Here is a 22,384-nt window from a genome sequence, read left to right as displayed (position 1 = left end):
CAAGGTGTGCACGCCTCGGTTCGTGGGGACCCAGGTCACTGCGAAGCACCCCGAGGCTGCGGCTGGAAAAACTCTTTCCGCGGGAGGAGTGGTGCCGCCCCGAGACGGGGGAAGCGGCGGAGGGGGCGGGGGGGGGTCTCAAGGCTCAGCCAGACCAAGTCACGGCTGCGCTGGCTTCTGGCTGGGGATGGCCCCGCTACCGGGGATGCTGGGGCCCCGCGGCTGCAAGCGTGGGCGCTTTGTACAAGCTGCTTCCCCGCAAACGCCGTCAGTATCGATGCACCTGCTAATTCCGTGTCTTATTTTACCCCCTGTCAGCATGCCCTGTACATCCAGTGGCGGCCACCTCCTTGAGCAGCTCCAAGCCTGCCATCAGCCCTGAGAGCTGCCTTCCAGCCTCGTGGTGTCAACAGTTTTAATAACGTTGCTGCCAAATCTCCTTTCCCCTGCCTCACCTTTGAGTCACCTTAAAGCCCCATGGATTTGTCCTATAATCTTTTTTAACAAATCCCCCACAATGTATCGGCCCCAAGCTCCTCCATCTCTCTGCTGCCTGGTCTCCACCAGCAGCCACAGGCCACGAGTGGAGAGGGCCACAGGTGTATCAGAGGAGGGCAGTCCATCTCAACACTTCTCCAGCCCCACGCTTCCCAGGCCCAGTGATGCCCCTCACCTGAAAATGCCCCCAGTCTCCATGAGATGGTACCTGGATTTTTTTTCATGGCTTGTCATACAGCTCACCTGACTGGTGCTGAGGTTCTGTGTCCCACGGCTTTTGGAGAAAGATCTGCAGTTAGCCCTGGAAATACTGCTCACGGCTAGGCCAAATGAGGGATACAAACAGGGACCCTACCAAGCACTGGATTCAGGCATACCTCATAGAGGTGAGCAGGATTATGGCCCAAGTCACTGGCATCATCCCAGCTGCTGGTGGGAGTGAAAAGGGCACTTAGAACCACCCAGTTTACCCACTGACTGGCCCAAATGCCTGAATTTCTTCAGGCTGAAGAAGCTCAATGGGTACCTGCTTACCAATTGTCTTTCTCAAGGGTGTGCAAGCTGCGAGCAGCTCAGAAAGGAATCCCCCAGCACCACCAACCTTCCCTACAAGCCCATGTTGGCTTCGCACTGAGATACATGAGCCACTTAATTTTTATCCCATCTGGCTGCTGTCAGGTATAGCTTTGTGGGCACCAGAAGCTCGTCCAAGGTGAGTGCTACAGTCCCCTTAGAATGCACTCAGCCTGTCTCCATCAGGCAAGACATTAACCCAGCTTCTCAGCATATTTGTTTTCAGTGTAAGTATCGATGATGCTTCTTTTTTAGCTGTCTACCATGATATACTGCAGTAACAAATGCTGCAAGTAACGCACCCTGCAGCACTGTTCACGAGACACTAGGTATTGCTAACTCCAACTACACCTAAGTCCTTCTTCAAAACCGGTCCCGAGGTAATGGCTTGGCACGCTTGAAGCATGTCCGCTCAGGTCACAAGCTGCTTTTGCCCTAGCCAAGTTCTAACCTCACAGAGCAGGACAATTCTCCAGTTCAAGACTTCCAGTCTGAAAATACCAGCAACTAACAAAAGAACACAAAAGGAAGCTTTCGGGCATTATGAAGGTTTGAAGTCAGGGTTTTTTTCATTGCATGATTCTTCACTTTTCCTGTCTAACACAATCAGCACATGAGAATTTGGGCTCTCTCAAAGGTTTACCTGATGCACAGCAACTGTGAGAACGAAGGATGAGGTGGTGAAAACACAAAGACAAAAGAGCTTTGCAACAAAAGTCTCCCCAAATGGGGAAAGGGTAGTCCAGGAGTGGAAACTTTAGAGATAGGAACTCATTTTGGGATGGCAAAGAGGGTTCTCACGCTTCTCTGATGAAACAGAGTTCTTCAAAACGAGCCAGGATGAACACACTGGGAGATGAAAACAGGTAAACTTAAACTTTGTAAACTTAACAAAATATTGAGATGGAATAAACAGAAGAGAGGTGGTTTGAAAGTGCTTATTGTTCACAGCCTTGGAAAGTAAGAGATCTGCTTTGTTTTCTGAATTATTACAGTGTCATCTGCTTTCCCTAGGTAATGAATGCTCATTTTCCAGTTTATAAAATTCACAATGGTCCACAAAAGACGTCTAACAATGCTGCATTGCCTTTTTCTGGCTGAAAAGTTATCTTGGGTGGGGTTCCAAGAACTACACACTTCATCTCCACATCCCAAGGGAGGATCAGCTGGGCTTCTGCAAATACATGCTATCTGGTTTTGGCATTTATAATGAAACTGGAGTTCCAGTGGATTTCCAGGTTTTTTCCCTTCTCTTTAGAAAGACTGCCTAATACCTAATGTAAACTTACCTTCCTGCAATTCAAGCCCTTACGTGTCCTTTTTTCCCTACATATAAAACCAGATTCTTTACCAGTGAAAACTTTTGAAAGTGTTCCCCTCCTTAGCCTTCTCCTATCCAGGCTAACTACAAATCCTTCTATTTAAGCTAGGTTTTCTAGACTTTCACTGTTCTTGCTTTTGTCTGGATTGTCTGTAGTTAATTCACATCTTCCTTGTAAGACAGTGCCCAGAACTGCATGCAGGATTCCTGTGGAGGCCTCTCTAATAGCCATCAGAACGAAAAGATCATGTGAAATCGTAACTCCATCGCCTGCTTGATTCAGACACATGCTATGGAAGCACCCCTGGTGAGGTGTCATGCATTCATGACAGCCAAGAAACCTTTCACAACGAACTCCAAACACAGACTGCTGAAAAACTGAAGTTAAAAACCATGCAGCATTCTGTGTGAATTAACAATGTACACAGAGCAGGCAGGTCTAATACCTTCTAGGGACAGCAGACTACTAATTATGCTAACTACTTCATGGATCAGGAACTTCAACAAACTCAGAATGTTCAATATTTTGTGCAGCCAACACCTTCTGCACATTTTTCAAAGCCAGAGCACAAAATGTACTCAAATAGCACTAGCAGGTCAGTGAGCAAATGTATCAGAGAATCTTACAGGCTGGTCAGTGGGTGTCCTGGTTTCGGCTGGGATAGAGTTAATTTTCTTTCTAGTAGCTGGTATAGTGCTGTGTTTTGGATTTAGTAGGAGAGTAATGTTGATAACAAACACACTGATGTTTTCAGTTGTTGCTAAGGAGAGTTTAGACTAAGTCAAAGATTTTTCAGCTTCTCATGCCCAGCCAGCAAGAAGGCTGGAGGGGCACAAGAAGTTGGGAGGGGACACAGCCAGGGCAGCTGACCCAAACTGACCAAAGGGGTATTCCATACCATGGGATGTCATGCCCAGTATATAAACTGGGGGGAGTTGGCCTGGGTGGCAGATCGCTGCTCGGGAACGAACTGGGCAGTGGTTGGTGAGTGGTGAGTAATTGCACTGTGCATGACTTGTTTTGTATATTCTTATCCTTTTATTATCACTATTGTAATTTTATTATTGTTACTATTATAATTATTAATTTCTTCCTTTCTTTCCTATTAAACTGCTCTTATTTCAACCCATGAGTTTTACTGTTTTTCCATTCTCTCCCCCATGCCACTGGGTGGGGGGAGTGAGCAAGCGGCTGTGTGGTGCTTAGTTGCTGGCTGGGGTTAAACCACAACAGCGGGCTAAAAAAGTAACATTAAAAGCAGATGTAAAATCATAGCGCTGCAATGGAGATCACAGTGTAAGAAGAGAGTAGGTAAGTAACTAAGTAATAGCAGAGTACCCATAGCATAATGGACTAGAAATGGAGATACTTAAAATAGGGGTCGTACTGTATAGTGGGTGCGAAGATGGGGACACATTTCAATGCAGCCTCTGGATACAGCGTATGAACTGAAGACAGCATTGTGTTAATCACTTTGGGTTGGGTGTATGCTCAGTGCATGCATAAAGTGATTCACCACATGGACTGTGGTGCCCTTGGGTTTGCAGATCAGTTAGGCTGCACTCTGTTTTATGATCATGCAAAGCAGCCTATGGGAACCCTAGTACCAAGCTGTGCAAATGCGTGAGACACTATGAATATTGTCCTTGCTTCTGATCTGGGCTTCTTAGACTCTGGAGCAGCCATCGACAACCAAGGAGATGATGAGGCATACTCCAGAAGGAGCAAGACAACAAGCTCAAAAAACATCTTGAGTCTCTCGAACATCTACCAGGCTCTTTCCCCTAATAACAGAAGTGTAGAGTCCCAAAGCCTGCTCCATCAGTTCACAGGTGCAAATCAGCTCCTGGCCAACAGCACATCCCCAAGCCTCAAAGGATGCAAACACAGCATGGGCATTTATCACACAACCAGAAAAACTTCAGAACAGTTCCAGCAAAACACCTTACGCCATCACAATTATCAATTAACAGGCCATCAAACTTTGCAAGATAGCAGATGAAGGTGCCATATGCTCCTAGACACATAGGAAAACTCTCACTCTCTTCAGGAGCTCAGGAAAGTGCTTGTCGCATCCTAATGACCTGCACCATTCAGATTTTCAGGCTCAAAAGCAGTCCTACACAAAAAAAACCTTCTGCATGGAAGTTCATCCTACAGCAGTTCGTCATCACATTGATTCCTTCACCTGCATTCTTCATCTTCTCCACAGTGACAGCTGAGGAAGCAGAAATTGATTAACATGGAAAAATATTAGTATCTCAGGCATTAACGTAACTTCTCTCTCAACAAGTACATTTAAGAGTCTCACCTCAGCATACTTAAATAGGGACAGGACCATGTCAACCAGCAATCTGCATTAAATTAGCCATTTGTTAGTTTATCACTGCCTGCTCTATTCATAAGGGCTCTGCTATACCCTGTGTACAGTCCGGGCAGAGAGACACTCACCAGACTTCCGAGACGACTCCTTGCTGCTTAGCTCAGACCTTCTCCAGAACTACACCAGAATTAGACTAAGAGGGTGCAAATGTAAGTCTCTCTCACATGCTTAAACAGCTTGTTTACTCAGAATATTTGCATGCATTTTCTTTCTTCCATCCTAATGTTACGTATGCACTGCACCTTTCAAATCATGGTTCCCTTTCTGTCCAGTCTCCTTGACCCGTGCAGACAGCATGCTGGTAGAATTTCTTAGCTCAGCTTGCATATTACTAGAAAGATTATATAGCTACGCACAGCAGAAAAATTCCTTCTGCTGGCATTCACCGTGTAAAGCTTTAACACTGTGCTTAATCTGAAGGGACTACGGCAAGCAAACTCAAATCTAGCCAGCAGACTATGAAATACACTGTCTAATATCTCCTCTAAATATTCCCAAGGCCAAAAATAAAGTGTGCTCTAAAGTGGGCCAAAAATACTGTGTTCAGAGGACTTTAAGCACCAATCCACATGCTTATAGGACATTGCTTGCTCCTGTCTCCAGGGAGCAGCAGTCCTTGAAAGTTGCTCAGAAGCATACGTGAAAATGAGCTATCAAAAAAGAGGGAAAGGAATGTCTTGAATTTAGCAACTGGTCGGGGGGGGTGGTGAGGAGGGGAGTGGAGAATTCAGAAAAATGGTAGCATTGCTAAAGAACCGCAAGCAGACTAATAAGCACATGAAGTGCATACCCTTTTGTGAAAGTTAAGCCCCACAAATGCAGTCTCCCAAAAAAGGCACTGTCAACTACTCAACTCTTATGAAGTTAAGGATGGGGGGAAAAAACCCCAATAATGCATGTCTCTGACACTAAATTCAGAAATATTGAGGACTGATTCCATGTTTCCCAAGTAATAAAAATGCTAAAGAAAAAAGAAGGAGTACTCAGTAATGGCTCAGAGTAACAGCTATGAGATAAAAAGCCCTCCAAAATTAGGGAAAGATCACAAGCACAAGTCACACTGTTTTATTGATAAATAACTTTTTTAATATTTTCACCCAAACATTCTAGCATTACAATGGTAAACAAAGTGCAAATTTTCAGAAAGTCAACTGAAGTCAACAGAACCCAAACTTGTTAAACAAACCCTTTTCACAGAACACGGATTTTTCAATTTTATCACCTTCATGTCTTCAAGGCCATGTAGTAGTTATATTTCTCTTCAAAGCCTGTTACTTATTTTATTGCTAAAGAATCTGAGCTGCTACATTTCAGAAGTGGTGATTAATCATCCTTTGAAAATTCCACAAGACTTTGAGACACAAAATCATGAATCCATATATCAGTATCTGGAAGAGATGTGTCCACGAGAAAAGTCACTATTTTTCGATCCCACGAGTTAGTGCTTTCATTAACTGCCTGTATCTGTGCCACCAAGGGTTTCTTCTCTACAAGATTCCGAAACACTATTGATGCCTCTTCTGACCACTGCTGGCTTTTCACTCCTAGGACAAATGTAAAGCAAAACAGAAGGTCATTTATAGACCAGACCAATGTGAATTATTAAGTTTATAAAGAAGTGGGGGGAGTTTAAATACTCGAGAAAACAGATGCTCAAGTGCTACTGAATGCAGCTTAACTCTAGAAAAGAAACACAAGCTCACTCATCTCCCACACAAACAAGCTTAATTATTACAGAGATTAGGACATTTATTTTTTCTTGAAGTCTAATGATATGCAGAAGTTTGCAGAAGTGAAAGGCAAATGCACTGACTCACTGAGTAATTCAAGTATATCAGCTGCCATGCATGATCATGGCATATTAGGAAACATGACAAAAAGGAAGCTAAATATCCTTTCAAAACAATTTCTTGGTCTTCTGCCTGAGAGGTTGCTGAAGTTATTTGTCCTGTTGGCCCCACTTTAGATTAAGTTTTCTTCATCTCAAAGCAGCATCAGCTACTAAAACATCTGCCAAACCTCTAGGTCCCAAACTAGATCTGCGGAGAGCAGAAACAAAGAGAAATGCCACCTAAATGCCTCATAACTGCTGCTATTTTTTTGAGAGCAGCATCCCACAAAGTCAAGTCTGCTCAGGGACATGATGCTAGAACCCAAACAGGTTTTTGAATATGGCTGTAATCCACCAAGAAAGAAGTGGCTCTTGCAGACTTGGAATTCAGTCTCTCCAAACCACTGTTGGTGTGCAGCATCCAGACATAAGGGGCTCAGATATCGTGCATGAATACCCAAACAACAACTTATGGATAAAAGAAGCAGAACAGCAAAGTGACAACACTTTGCTTTCACTATTAGCAGCAGCTTTCTGCTGATAGGGCAGGACAACACAGGAACACAGCTCCTTGCAGGTTACAGAAGGAATGAGAAGTCAACAGTTCATCAACAGTTAAAAAAAGGTAATTAATGCTAGGAAAGCCTGGTGGGGAAGCAAATGGGATTTTACAAGGAAATAGACCAGAGACTGAGAGGTAGCAGACATGAAAAAAGAGAGAAAGAAGTGGAAGAATAGCAAGACAATAGTTACCGGTCTTCTGGATTCAGCTGGCCTGCTTTGACAATATGAAGCAGCTCAGCAGCCAACTTAACTAGCTACTTGGGATTCTGTGAAGCAGGAAAATTGGATGACTTCCAGGCTTGCTCAGCTGGACCCTGTACTACCCCAGTAGACAGACACAGCTAGAAATCAGCTTCATTTCAGCACTGTACTCCTAGGACTCCAGCCTGTTGGTAAGACACCCATTATCACTAGTTAAAAGCAGCCCCCAAGGTCACACTGAGGCTAAGCAGGAAAGTAGATCCACAGAAGGCAACCTAGGATCACAGCACCAACTCTGTGGCCTGTCACTTCAAACAAGTATATTCTGTAACTGAAGTCTAGACCAGTGCTGACCAAACAGCAGCAGAAAGCAGCAACTGAGTAAGAAGAGATGCATGCATCTGAAAGCAATGCAGAAACAAAGAAAAATCTGGAAAAGGAAAGAAAAGACAGCAAGGAGAGATCAAGTTTTACTTTTTAAATTCTACCAGATGTACGCACACTCTCTATCTATGCCCCAGATTCTCAAGGAAATTAATCTTACTTGAATTTGTGGAAATCCCCCACCCCTCTGTGGAGGTTTTTTGTTTGTTTATTTGAGAACACCAATATATTTCAGGCAACTCTGGATTCCAAATATGCACTGGAAATTTACTGGAAAACAGTAAATTACAATAGGCCAAGATAGATAAGAAAAACTTCCCCAGAAACTCAGCATCTAGTTCCTAACTTTTTGTAGATTTGGATAATCAGAACAGAAGTTCTTATGAACAGATATAGCATAACTTTCACACTTTGTAATGGGTTATGTTCAAGGATACCAAAACCATTTAGGTTTGATTTCCCAGTGTCCTTTGCATATTAGGCATCACACACATTAAATATAAAAAATTATTTATGACAATAAAAAATATTTATGACAATGAAAAGCAGCTGCTGGGGAAGTTTAAGCAATCCTCAGGTTTATACATGGTAACAAAAATTGCTGCATTAAAATAAACAAACAAATAATAAAACAGAACCATCACCACCTATGTCAAGAAGAAAAGCAGAGCTACCTTGATGACATAAACATGCATGTATGGCCTGGTTTTGGCTGGGATGCAATTCATTTTCTTTCTAGTAGCTGGTATAGTATTATGTTTTGGATTTAGTATGAGAAGAATGTTGATAACAAACACACTGATGTTTTCAGTTGTTGCTAAGTAGTGTTTATACTAAGTCAAGGAGTTTCCAGCTTCTCGTGTCCAGCCAGCAAGAAGGCTGGAGGGACACAAGAAGCTGGGAGGGGACACAGCCAGGACACCTGACCCAAACTGGCCAAAGGGGTATTCCATACCATGTGACATTGTGCCCAGCATATAAACTGGGGGGAGGGCGTGGATCACTGCTGGGGAACTAACTGGGCATCAGTTAGCGAGTGATAAACAATTGCATTGCGCATCACTTGTTTTGTATATTCTAATTTATTAGTATTATTGTCATTTTATTATTGTTACTATTATAATTATTAATTTCTTCCTTTCTTTCCTATTAAACTGCTCTTATCTCAACCCACGAGTTTTACTTTTTTCTTCCGATTCTCTCCCATATCCCACTGGGTTGGGGCAGGGAGCAAGTGGCTGCATGGTGCTTAGTTGCTGGCTGAGGTTAAACCATGACAAAGCATTAAGCATGTTTCTGCAAGCAGGTACATGCTTACTTTAGCAAAAAACAATTACATCACTAACCTTTGGCTTCATCCACGTTACATTTCTGCTCATTTGGTATTCCCACCGATGTCAGACTTTAACAAAAAAAGTTGTAAATGCTTACTACTTACCTGCAAGCTGAGCTGTAATAGCTTGGAAAGGTAGTTTTCTAAACGTATCCATGAGTGGCTGTACTTTCTCTATGCTGACAAATTCGTGTTTACCATAGTCCAGCTCATATACCGACAAAAACCCATTTCTAAGAATTCCTTTTATTATGACCCTGTACCACCTAAAAAGGGGAAGAACAAGAACAGACAATTTGAATTCATATTCACACACTGTCAAGGCACCAGAAAAACAATACAAAACCTAAAGGTCTTAACCAACATGTCTCAGGCTTCTCAGATCTGGTATTATCTGAACAGAAGTCAACTGTTCCAACTACAACCTGGAAGCATGAAGAGACTGTAACCTCATTTAGTCCCTTAATCTCTCAGATATCATTGGACATTTGCCACCTTGTTAACAATGCAGACAAAGCAGAGCTAGGCTTGCCTAGCTTAGCAGAGCTAAGCTTGCCTTCAAAGATCTTGTTTTTAATTTAAGTATCTACTTACTGATTTTCAATTTTAGCTGCATACAGCTTGTTTTTTTCAATGTTCACAGGTTTCTCTTCTGCCCTGCTGTAGTACAAGATCATTTCTTCCATTAGGGCTTCCAGATTATGTAGCTCTTTCCAAGGCTGGACAATAAAGTGACCTGGATGACAGGCCAATGAGACATAGACATCCATGAGCTCTCCGGTCTTTGACAAGGGTAGAGGTGGAGGCATGTCAATGGTAGACACTGCACTGCTGGGTTCTCTGGCTGAATCAGAGACACTCTTCTCTAGCCTTCCACTAGTTAACTGTTGAGTTGAAACAGCATCACTTGTCACTTTTGTCGAGCTAGTCCCACTAGGTGAAACACTCAAGAAAACATCTTTCTGATGCTTCCACAAGTCTGCATTTTTGATCTGTCGATTGACGCTATGATCCTTGTCTGGGAAATTCTCTGGAGCAAACAAGTAAACGTGTGCAATTCCCTTTGAATCATCCTGTTTAACCACCTTGGAAAACAAAATACAGTTTAACTTCCAGTTAATATCTATTAAATGCACATCTGATTTTGTACAGAAGACTAAAGCCTTTAACAGAAAAGCAGCAACGGTTCATTGAATTCTATATGCACGTAAGTATTTCCAAGGTTCTCCCAAATATGTTAATGAAGTTGTTGGATCATAAGCAACTCACAGCAACTAAAAAGAGCATTTGCAGCTATTCCACTAATATAAAGCAAATACAAAGCTGGAATTGAGTTTTGTTGTGCCCAACTGGTTCAATCTCAGTACTGTGTGTACAATTCTAGTTTTCAGGAGAACAGTAGCCAGTGTCCATACAGATTCAAATAACTAAGTAATACTATTAAATATCAACACTTAATCCTTCAAAGTTCTCTTCCTGTCATTATGGAAGATGAAGCCCAGTAAATTAAGGATGGGAAAAAATAAAGACGCAAAAAGCTTCCAGGTTTTACCATGTATAATTTTCAAGCAGTGACATAGGAAATATTTCCTATTTAGCATCAGACATGCCAGCATTATTGATAGTAAAGCACTGAAATTTTAATTTGACAAAGTATATAACATTTCTTTACAGATTCTTCTGTTGATTTTCCTAGCCAGAATAAAAACTTCCCACAATTAAAGCATACATCTGTCATCTATTATTTAACCAAGCAAAAATTAGTACCAAACTTAAACTATCTTGGAAGAGAATGTTTAGAAAAGCCAGATGTAACAGACAAGTCCCAGAATACAGGAGCTATGTTTTAACTATACTATAGTCCCCACTGTTAAAGCAAGCCAAAAAGTAAAGGAAAGCTACAAAACACTTTTTCAAAGTGCTGTGACAGTATCTGGAATCAGATTTTTAAGAGTAAATTAGCTTTGTTTAGATTGTAGCTAGTAATAGATTTCCTTTAGCAGGGTGTTTTCAGTTAATTAAACTGGATAGGATACATTGCAAGTGGAAATAATTTTATCTTAAAGATAACAGAAATTCTAAGTATACAATAGCATACACTAAACCACACTGGATTAGAAAAAGTAAACAAAAAATAAAGCTGCTTTCCAAGAACCAGAAGGACAAAAAGCTATGCTCACAAGAGGCCTAAAAATAATTTAAGATTAACTCAACAGTTTTATCTTTTTATGTGGTGAAACATTAACAACTGTGTTTCTTTCTTATCAGTTGGTAAAATAACTCTAGCTGCATATTTGGGCAGGGACAGCAAAATGTGAAAGGCTAATGTGAAAGTTGCTAAATTCTTGAGGGGAAAAGAGAAGGTTCTAAGAGTTTTACACAAATAAACTTTATGCCAAATGTCCTACAAAAAGGACTTTGCACAGAATTTATGTCCAGGAGCTGGCTACAGACTTTTAAACTTCAATAACAAAAACCAATTTGATGAGTGGTTAAGCTTCTAGAGTTGTTCTTTCAATGCTCTTTCCACACACCTACGGATTTCAAGTCATATAGGCATTTTGACTATTTACCTTCATGCTAAATTCAGGACAATTCATTACAGTGTCTCTCAGCCACAGCACAGCATCTGGAGTCCACATGCCAGTGTTAGGAGGCAGATCTGCTAGGCAGCATTTTATAGCCTAAGAACAGAATTAAGTGTACAAGGTATAATTTAGTAATATGGAAACTAGTCCACAAGCTCCTGTTCACAGAAACTTCATTAATGCTGACAGATTCAACAATGTATGACAAACAGAGAGACAGAGGAACATGCAAAACCAGTACCAGTACACATAGACAGCATCCTGTTGATACATATGTCTACATTATGATTTATTTCAGGCAAAGATGCACAATGAAATACACTCCAATATTGAATGCTACTAAACAAAACAAAATTTCATTACATAAACCTTGAAGTAGCAGCACTACAAACACTGCCAAGAGATCTAGTATAGGTTAGCTTTAATACGTCTTTATACCTGAGGAGGTATTGCAATTACTTCTCTCAGGAATTGTGGTGGGATTTCTCTAAGCTCTGATACTTTTACAGTTGCAACTGTTCCAGTATCCATGAACTGCACATCAAGTGCCCGTCTAGTGTGAATAATTCTTATCTGAAAGAAGAAAGCAGGAGCATCATTCTGAGGTTAAAAACTCAACAGTGACACATACGCTATAACAAGCTTCACGGAAACGAAGGATTCAGATTTAGCTGAACAAAAAGATGAGCCATTTCTATGTGGGAAAACTGTAGCTGTTCTTTGAATACTTCTTACCTCCACACGTGCCCACTTTCCTTTGGAAGGAAACAAGCAGATTTTGCCACAGAAAGGTAGCGATACATTAAAGTCAGATGTCTGCTGCAAATATAAAAACAGAATTTAAAAAGCATGGAGCTATTACTATCTGGCATTCAACTAATCATTTCAAAAGCCACACATGGAATAAACTGTTCTGAGAAGCAAAAACCTCTGTTTCAAATATAAAGTCTCTTTCCAGCCTCAGAAGCAATTCTTACCATGTTGTTTTAAGCTTCCCTGATGGGTAAAGCTGTGTATCTTACAGGGAAACTAGGAGAGTATAAAGCGCCAGGGGAAAAAAGCCACATTTGGAAACACAGAATATGAAATCACCAATCATTACTTTAATGTTCTGAAAAGCAAGAGCAGTTTAGAGCTGTGACAGACAACTGAAGAAGCTCCTGCCTCATATTCTAGACCACATCATTTGTTGCGGTATTTAACAAAGCAAATTTACTACTGACTCAAATGAAAGTCTCATGGGGGTGACATTCACCATGATGATCCTAAATAACATAACAAGACAATAGCTACGCTATAAAAAGCATGAAGAAACTCTATTTGAAGATCCATCAACACCTTAATTTAAATTCTCAGGCAAGATAAAACCCCTCAAGATAAGCTGCAAAGTCAGGATTGCTTCTTTTACCCCCATATACAGATGTATATTAAAAATTTCTGAATGTCAAGGTCTCTGATAGCAACAAGAACCTAACATACACTCTGTCCAGAAAATCTGAACTTTTGAAGTACCTGTCTGGCTGCCTGCCTTTGTGTTGCTAAATCTCTCAGGGTTCACAATGCTTTCCTTCAGTGTCTGGCTTGCATGAAACTGAATCTTGATAACTGAGACATGTTCAATATAAAGTATTTCCAGATGGTGTCTGTTCCACAACAGGTCTAAAGCTCAGCTTCTATACCTAAAAACACTTTGATGAAGTAGTTTCACAAGCAGTAGTTCTAACAGGACCTTCAAGGATCTGCATTTCATGGTTTCATTCTCTAAGACTCAGTTGAATGTTTAATAAATCAGATTAAGATCTCTTCTCTTTTGTATATATTCTCTTGAGTCTAGTAAGGGTTGTTGCATGTGTCTGTAAACGGCTAGTGCAATGTCAGACTTCTTTGCCACATGCCTATTATAAAGCAACTTAAGGCTTTTGAAAATGGCTCCTATACATCAGTTCTAGTTGAAATTAGCCACAACATTTAAAAGCTAAGGGTACAAGGACAAGCTATGCAGCAGATCAGATCAAAGCCATCGAACTTCCAAGGAAGCCAGGCTAAAAAGAACAGACCTTGGTTACACAGCTTTTATTGTCACTTTGCATGGTGTGCTGTGGGCCAGGCTGTTTACACACCTCAACTTCATCACGTAAGTAAAACTTCCAGAAAAAAACCACTATGGCAGTTATCTCTACACACTTTATACCAATCTGATGCAGTTTCCATAGGAAGCTTCCCATTATAAGCCATATTGTTACTGTTCTAACTATTCAAGGAAAGTTAAAAGTAGTTACTGAAGCCTTAGAGACAGCCTGTGAACAAGAAAGCATCAAAAGACACTCTTCATGCTGAAGGATGCATCCCAAAAAACTAGGAAGATAATCTATAGCCTTTTTGAATAGTCTGTGGCTACCTCAGAAACTTGAACTTACGTGCAAGGAAAATGATTGGTACACTCTGAAGAAAGGCTACATGACTTCATCACTTCTCTCACCATAGAACCTACCTTGTAATGGAAGTAGTCTTCTAGTTTCTGCAAGATTTCGGAAAGTCTAGACAAGCCTTTAGATGGCACTTGGCAATACAGGCTTCCATCAGAGAAAACACTGGTTACTCTGACATTTGTATATAGTGCATCTACCTGCAACGGGAAGATTTTGACAAGAAAGGGGGAAAAAAACCACACACACAAATTTAGAATATTTCTGAGTACTGTTTTTTGTCCATCCAAGACCTTAGCAGTCAGTGATTTTTAATGAATTAAGAATGAAACAGCAAAATGGTACCTGTAGGTGCAGTGCAAGGGACTTGTCATACAAAGCCTTCAGACAAGTAGCATTAATGTTGATATCGTCTTCTCCAGAAGTGTCATAGAGAATAAGAAGAGGAATATCACTCTTTTCCAGTATTTCCACAGCAAATATCTTGGAGCATGTCTGCGATTCCACAGTCTTTACTAGGACAGGATCATCACAGAAGACTTCCAGTCCTGTAAGACACACCATACTTTTTATGTATCACTGTATTCAAAGGGAAAAATAATAACCAGGTCTGTGTTCACAACAGGAATCTTTCCAAGAATCAGGATGTAGTAGGAAAGTTGTAGTGCACCCTTACTTGCGTTCTGCTTAATTTCCACCTTTTTAATACAGAAAGCCATCTTCTGGGTGGGGGGGCGGGGGAGAAAAGAAAAAGTTCCTCTTCAGAAAGAGTCAAGACAAATGTGTAGAGAAAAAAGGAATGCATCCAAGTATTAAAAAAAACCAAACAAAAGTTCATTCGCGGCAATTTTATATATTTAAAATAAGCTATTTTTAAAAAGTTAGAAATGCCTACCAGTTTTCAGAAGGTAAGTAATTTCCAGCAGAGCCTAGGAAGTCTGCAAATATGCAAGTACTGAAAGGCGAAGGATCACTTTAAAATAACTAAACAGGATCACATTTAGGAATATTGCCCAACCTGGCCCCAACAGATGTGCATAATTTGTGGAAAAAGGAGTTGTGCTAGTACATTGCTTCACACAACAGCAAACACTTCCTTAGATTTCTTTAGGCTCACATATATTAAAGGAACAAAGACATCCAAGCTAAGTGCAGAAACAACTAAGCTCCATTACAGAGACACTGGATATCAAGGTCTTCTAATATCAAGGTTTCTTTATAAACGCTCCTTCACATCCTTCCTTCCTCCCTTTTCTTTCTTTCCATGCCTACCTGTGTCTGCTTAGACTAGCTGACTTGGACAAAATCTAACATACATAGAGTTATTACAAACAAGCATCAAAACCCCCAGACTGAGACGCTTCAATCCATAAATAGTGCAACAGTAAGCTGTATAGTCAACACTGGCTTTCTCTTACCTGCCAGTTTACATTTTGCAGCTTGAAATGGAAGCGAATGGAACTGTTTCTGTAGTTTGTAAACACTGTTGCTTTCAACAAACTCACTGAAGCCATGATCAACATAGCATACCTGATAATGGAAAACAGAATAAAAGCATAAGATCATGAATATAATTGTATGTACATTTTCTCGAGTCTAGGGAAAATGTATTCAGATAGCATGTGCTCTGTGCAGCTACAGACAAATCACTTTTCACTAATTTAGTAGTATGTAATGCCATTAATCTCACGTTTATTTCACTGCTTGAATATTCAGAGTTTTCAGGGGAAGTCTTCTTCTCAAGATCTCTGTAAAACCATCCTCTCCAACTGTTCCACAGAATCTCAACTCTTAATAGGAACAGTGCTGGAAGGACTCAAGCATATATTACCTCAAACCACATGAAGAAAGGTAATAAACTGGCAATTTTTATTTGTAATGTTTTGAAAGTGTTGAAACGTCAAATACCACTTAAGTGCCATTCTATGTTTTGCCTTTTGTTTTTACTGCATTAAGAGAATAATTTTGATTTATGCTTACAGTAACATTGATACAAATACCACAATCAATGCAGGAAACCAGTAGGAAAACTACTGATTGGCAGCAAGTAATTGGAGGTAAAGTGAGCAAAAGAAAGCTTTGACAAGACTTTTTACAACTTTTTTCTAAACTCTATCATGCAAAAATGTCTGCATACCAAACATTGAAAAGGGAGTCTGAACTCTGTCAGAGGATAATCAGCAAATGCTGCAATAAAGCAGTAGCCTTCTTTTGCCTGATAGCTCTAGCTAGACAGATGTTAGAGGCAAACTTGCTACCGATGGCCTTGCCACTTCTCTAAACCAAACAATCTTTCACAAAATTGAGTTCTGACACCCCCCTCCAAGTTCCAGCTGAAGGGTATCACACTTACTTTGAGAAAAAACTCAATTTTAATACATGTGATATCTAAAGGTTTATGAAATGGATCTACTTCAGAAGTATGTTAAACAGACCTGGGTAAAAAGTCACCTAACGGTGGGGGGGTGTGGGGTGTGGAGGGGAAGGTATCATTAATGTTTGACTAGGCAAGAAATAATTGAGAGGTTTGAATCTTTTTTCACAGTTCTATCATATGTTCTGGTTTTATTGCCAGATGGCACGAAGAGTCTGCTTGGCCCAGGAGAAGTTTAACAGAGAAGTTAAATAATCTCAGATGTACGCTACATATAACTCCCCAAATATCACATCTGCCTGGAAGGGAACACAATTACATCCTTCTCATTGTCTTGCTATTTAGTGCATGTAATTTGTACTTCAGTACAAGACTTCAAACACGATCTATCAGCAAGTGAATTTTGTTCTTCCCTTTCTCTTCCTCTGTCCCACTCCAAATAGTGCTACTACACCCATTCCTCCTAAGACTATCAAAGGTACATTTTCAGTACAAAAGTGCTATAGGGCCCAACCCCATATAAAACCCCAAACAAACCCCCAAAACTCAAACTAGTTATGGAAAAAAAACCTGAAAAACCATTAAATTTTGGCAATCATGTAACTTCAAAAAAGTCTTAATTTCTCATATAACTGAAAATAGAAGTACTTCAGGGCAATAGAGAATGCTAGTGCAGCATATTTAGGCATTGACTATGTATCTAAAAACCAAGAGTGTTTCAAGTCTTCCTCCAAGTGCCACAAGAAGTAATTGCTTGCCTTTATTCTGTTGTCGTCTAGAGAAATTATCCGAGCACGCAACCAGGCGTCTTCTTCAGCATGTACTGCAACAAGTTGCCCAACACTCAGAGACTGAGCTAGTGACGCTGTACTATTCTGACTATAGTATGCTTTCATATCATCTTCCATTTGTTCCTGGGCAGAAGAATAATCTTTGCCCACATACCTACAGTATTTTACAAAACAAAAACAAAAAAACACCACAACAGTTAGGATGCAACTTTAAAAAAGCAGAATAAAAACCTAAGAATGCCTATATGCATATATGAATATGAGTAAATTATAGATACATACATTTTATAAGCACACCAGTATCCAAACTCTTTTCCCATTAACAGGGCTATAGAAAAGTAACTGACATAAAATTTAGTACTTTTGTCGACAGCTAAATGCGGTCCAGCAGTGTATAATCTAACACACTCAACTAGATTTTTAGTAAGAGCTCTTACTTGATTATTACAATCATGTAGAGCAACTTGACCACAACAGCAGAGTAGTATCTGGGACCAAGTATAAAAGAGAACTAATATGTCATCTCTGAAGTTACTCTGTCATTAACAAACACCAGCTTAATCTGGTTTTCACTAAGGTTGATCAAAACCAAGGCATCTAAAATAAGTTTACAAATCAGCTGTCAAACCATGTGCTGTTTACTCTCAGCCTCCAGAATAATCCTGATATTAGGCTGCTGACCTAATGGTTCATATTGAAGCAGTTTGTGTTGCACAGATCTTCTTTAATAAAGTATATAAACTTATGAAAACTCCAAATGGGAAGTTCTGAATGCTGCAGAAACAAGTCAGATTAGAGCAGACAAAAGGAAAACATTCCCAAATTTGTATTAGTAGCTACTGTTTTTTTAACTTGTTCATAGAGTGATTAATACTGCTCATTTCTACCACACAGTTTAGATTATCATCCTATGAAAATCTAGGTTTATACTGAAGGTCTGCGATATGGCCAGGATTACTGCAGATACTGTATTATGACATACTATTCTAACTTTGTTATAAAGATTAAGTTAAATCTGATCACATTCGAGGGAACCCTCATTTTCCTAAAGACAGCCTGCTACCTCACCGTCCAATTATATATTGTTTTTCAGAATGACAGCCCTTTTGTTTTAATGTAAGCACTCATCTACTTCATAATGGACAAGGAGCGGGGTGACAGTCACATACAAGCTACTTAAAAGTTTATTTCTTAACATTTGTTTAATAAAGACACTTAACAGACAGTAGGAGTATCTTAACAGAAAGTAGAAGAATCTTTTAGAATTTCCCGCCTCACTATTTTCTGGTAATAGGTGAGCATCATAGTGAAGAAGTTTTTGGCTGCTTAAAGGCAATTGAAAAATTATTTTCAGACTCTAGAAAAGAATCTTGGACAAAAACCTCAAAGAAGTGTGTTAGAGACTAGTCTATGTGCAGGTGCCACTGCAAGTGTGCATTCAGCAACGTTCTTAGTCTCAACTGGAACCAATTGACAGGTCAAGTAAAGCTTGCTGCTTCATTGTGAAAGGAACAGAGGGGTATGCTTCCATAGTGAAACAAGCTATAAAATTTTGTCTATTCAAAAAGATAAAAGAAGAGGGGAAAAAAATTATCCAAGCTGTAGCACGGAAACTCAAGGTAGTTGAGAATAAGACATTAATTATTTCTTGTAAGAATTGAAATATACCACCTAGCATATCATCTCTGCCTTCAATTGCACTGTTGTAAATGTGGAGTGAGTATCTTGGAGTGTTTCTATCACCTCACTTTCATTCTGACTGCATAAGAACTCTTACAGAATTGTACCACGTCTCAAAATTGAAATAGCACAAACCTTCCAGCTTTGTCTTAATTAGTACTGCAGTTGAAAGGTCTCAGCCAAACAATGTTTAGCCACACACAAAGAAAGTAAAGAGATACTGGTCCATTCCCAAGGCAAAAAGAGGAATCTTGATTCTATTGATCCTCCAAAAATCAACATCAACCAATAGCCGCTACAGGGTTCTTGTGTAGATCAGAAGAAAGTGACTGCTAGTACATGCATGGGAAAGGTGAGTCCATGCATTGTTTCCTTCCTATACACCTACATGAACATTTTCTTGTCATGGCAAAAAACTATTCCCATCAGGGCTAGTTTCATCTTGAAGATAAATGACCTAGCCCATGAAGTACATACATAACCTTAAATAGTCATTTCTGTATCTAGGGCCAAGAAACCACTCATCACCACCATGTACCTACACAGAGCTGACAAATTCAGAAACTTTAATATTGTCCAAGAACCAATGTCCAAAATTTGGGAACTGCGGCTTTACAGAAATTTTAACATAATCACCCTCAGCTCATCAGTGTCATATGGTGTTTTAATCCATGGAACTTGAAGAATTCCCCCAAATAATTAGTGGAAACATCCTTAAAGTAACAGGTTAGAAAACTAAGATTTGTTATTCCACATATACAGCAAGTTATCAATGCGGCCAGAATTAAAAGGGATACAGTGAGAAGGAAAAAGTTTTGCAGAGTTAAGTCCCACCTGCATAGCAAGCTGGAAGTAAGAGACAGATAATTTGTTCCTGCTCTTCCCAATACAAAACATGCAATATGCATTGTGTCTAACTGTTTCAGTATCTCTACATACAGATTATTATGTGTCTTAAATTGGCTGTCTCTCCTGGCACTATTCATCTTCATCATCTTTCATGTCTTAGACTAAATTCAAACAGAGCTCTTGCAGGAACAATCTAAAACATAAAGCCTCTCTTTTCCCTGATGTATTCTTCCTTCTGTGATTTCTTTTTTTAAGCTGAGGCTCACTCACAAATTCCAGCTGTGTCTTCTTTGCTAAAATTATTGACTCATCCAGCCAGAAATAGTACAAATGTTAATGATGGATGAAGAATCTTGCCTTACATTAAGCTTTGTGGTAAGACCAGCATACAAAATAAATGTATAAGCAATACACAAAAAAGCTTATCTGAGAAAAAGTACAATATAGGAATGGTGCTAGCAGCTAAAACAAAGATGGCAACATTCTCAAATAAGAATTCCTCTCATAACCCCCAAGTATGGGGATTTTCACTAGAGATTATCAGCCATTAAGATTCCATGACTTCAGGGAACTAAAACAGTGAACTGACACATAAAGAAAGCTCAAGGTTGAGTATTCCAATACATTACTGATAGCTAGAGAGAAAAAGGATATCTAAATTTCAGCCTTAAGGCTAGTGCATTGCATATTGCCAACCAGCAATGAGGAACAGGATATTAGTTTCATAGTAAAAGGATCTGTAAGTAAAGTGCACACATACTCATTTTGATCCTGATCAGGACCTCTGGGAATGACTGAAACTATCTAATCAAAACTGAAACTGCAGAAACTAGGGGGGAAAAAACCCAGAGCTGTCAATATAGTATGCTACCACACAGTTGTTCAATTCATCCTTTGAAGTGACATGAAATTTTTTTAAGATTAGGCTGGATTTGAAATAATTTTCAAAATGAAATATCCTCTAAAAAAGTGTTTGGGTTTTTCTGTTTGTTTGGTTGGGTTTTTTAAGTTTTAAAGAACTGCTAGGATTTGCATGTTTTATCCCAACAATGACATATAGAAAGCTTATCATGGTATTTCCTGAAACAGTACAACAACATATACGTAAGATGGCCACTACAATCCACGTCTTACACTGTCCTCTAAGGCTGGGCTGACTAGCAACAAAACCAAGAAGCACTAGTAGTTTATTGTTGAATGGAAGCTCATCTGTCTCCCAAAGTGAAAACTGCAGTGTAATCTGAACACACTCAATCACACCTAGTAGTAAGTCAGTTACAGAAGTAAAAGATATTTTAATAAGTATCGCAGCAATATCTGAATACTACTATGTGTTATTGTAGGGTTATTTTTAGAAGTCTTCTAATTGCAAGTCAAATCTGCTGTCTCAGACAAGCTAATGATACAACTGATCAGCTCAGCACTAAGTTTCAGAAAACTTCCATTTAAGCACACAAAAGATTCTTGAGCTTTATTATCAAAATAAGTAAATAACAAATTCCTGCAACCTCCTGTTCACCTGTTCTCTTATGGCAGACCTGCAAAATATGAATATGTGGATTTATAAATAAAGCAAAAAAGACAGATTCTGAAGTACAAACTTGCCTAATTAGGACCTCATTAGTGTTTTTCAGTTCTAACACCATGACGGACACAGATCCTTCTGATGGAATGATTAGAGGAGGAACAGTTATGTTCTCTGGATACTGGTCCTTGGATTCTTCACATTGTTGTTCAGCTGTGGCCTTCACACCATCATGCCTCTGGACTTTCTCAGTGACATTCAGATTTTCATCAATGCGTCTTTGGGGTTTAGCATAGAGGATGGCCTTTCTCGGGACTTCAGATACATAGTCTACTACGCATACATCTGAGAGCAACTCTAGATTATTTAGAATGTCTTCTGGAAATTTTACTTGGTAAGCGTCTTGGTACAATTTGGGAAGCGCATTAGCCCAAAGACCACTGGAGTACTTCAGCAAGATGTTGACAACTTTCTGCTTGAAATCACTACTAAGCGATCCAGGTCTGGTGTCTATATTTGGTTTTAACAAAGGGTCTGCTTTTGAAGAAGTAACATTCTCAGATGCCTTTTCTTGCTCTGTATCACTTTTTGCTATCGGTGGTATTTTCTTAGCAGGATAAAGAAGCCCATCCATCTGATCACCCCTGTGTACTTTCTCCACCTTGGAAAACAAAAAGTAGAGTCAATAATCAATTGCATCTCTAAAGTCTAAATAATTTTGCCAATTACATTTTTATAACATGCATTTTATACAGACTTTGAAGTGGACATCCACAGGGAACTAAGCTTGAGGCAGTTACTACAGGGTAGTATTTCTTGTAATGCTTTCTCCTCCATTTTGAAGGATACCAAACACGTATGACTACATCAGTACAGGACAAATACCTAATCTATGAAATTCAACTCCAACTTGCCTCCAAAGAAGTACAGTCTCTCTTTTCTTCTAGAAGGACCAGAAGATGATGACACACTCCAGAAACTTAGGTCTTTTGCACATTAACCCCCCGATCTTCCACACAGGTACTCATATCACAAACAAAAGTTTCTGTCTCTCCCTTTCTG

At 39.7% G+C, this 22,384-nt stretch overlaps 1 protein-coding gene across 7 annotated transcripts in view; it reads right to left on the bottom strand.

The window, feature by feature from the left end:
• Window positions 1-5,807: 5,807 nt before the first annotated feature.
• TDRD7 (tudor domain containing 7) overlaps window positions 5,808-22,384 on the bottom strand; it is a 52,808-nt gene continuing 36,231 nt past the window's right edge. For 5 of the 7 annotated variants that reach the window (XM_069776566.1, XM_069776563.1, XM_069776565.1 and 2 more), the window contains 11 exons: window positions 21,403-21,983; window positions 17,236-17,422; window positions 15,522-15,633; window positions 14,449-14,651; window positions 14,169-14,303; window positions 12,413-12,496; window positions 12,116-12,250; window positions 11,663-11,773; window positions 9,684-10,174; window positions 9,195-9,355; window positions 5,808-6,320 (listed from right to left, as the gene is read on the bottom strand). In XM_069776566.1, coding sequence (XP_069632667.1) covers window positions 6,100-6,320; window positions 9,195-9,355; window positions 9,684-10,174; window positions 11,663-11,773; window positions 12,116-12,250; window positions 12,413-12,496; window positions 14,169-14,303; window positions 14,449-14,651; window positions 15,522-15,633; window positions 17,236-17,422; window positions 21,403-21,983 — 2,421 coding nt within the window. In that variant the 3' untranslated portion in view covers window positions 5,808-6,099. Of the gene's footprint in view, window positions 6,321-7,360; window positions 7,558-9,194; window positions 9,356-9,683; window positions 10,175-11,662; window positions 11,774-12,115; window positions 12,251-12,412; window positions 12,497-14,168; window positions 14,304-14,448; window positions 14,652-15,521; window positions 15,634-17,235; window positions 17,423-21,402; window positions 21,984-22,384 lie in introns of all 7 variants that reach the window. The other 2 variants (XR_011323278.1, XM_069776564.1) reach the window with 2 other exon arrangements.

Source organism: Haliaeetus albicilla, chromosome Z (genome assembly GCF_947461875.1).
Source record: "Haliaeetus albicilla chromosome Z, bHalAlb1.1, whole genome shotgun sequence".
In the NCBI taxonomy this organism is placed as follows: Eukaryota; Metazoa; Chordata; class Aves; order Accipitriformes; family Accipitridae; genus Haliaeetus; species Haliaeetus albicilla.
The sequence above is the reverse complement of the archived record's forward strand: the minus strand, read 5'-3'. Positions and strand labels throughout refer to the sequence as shown.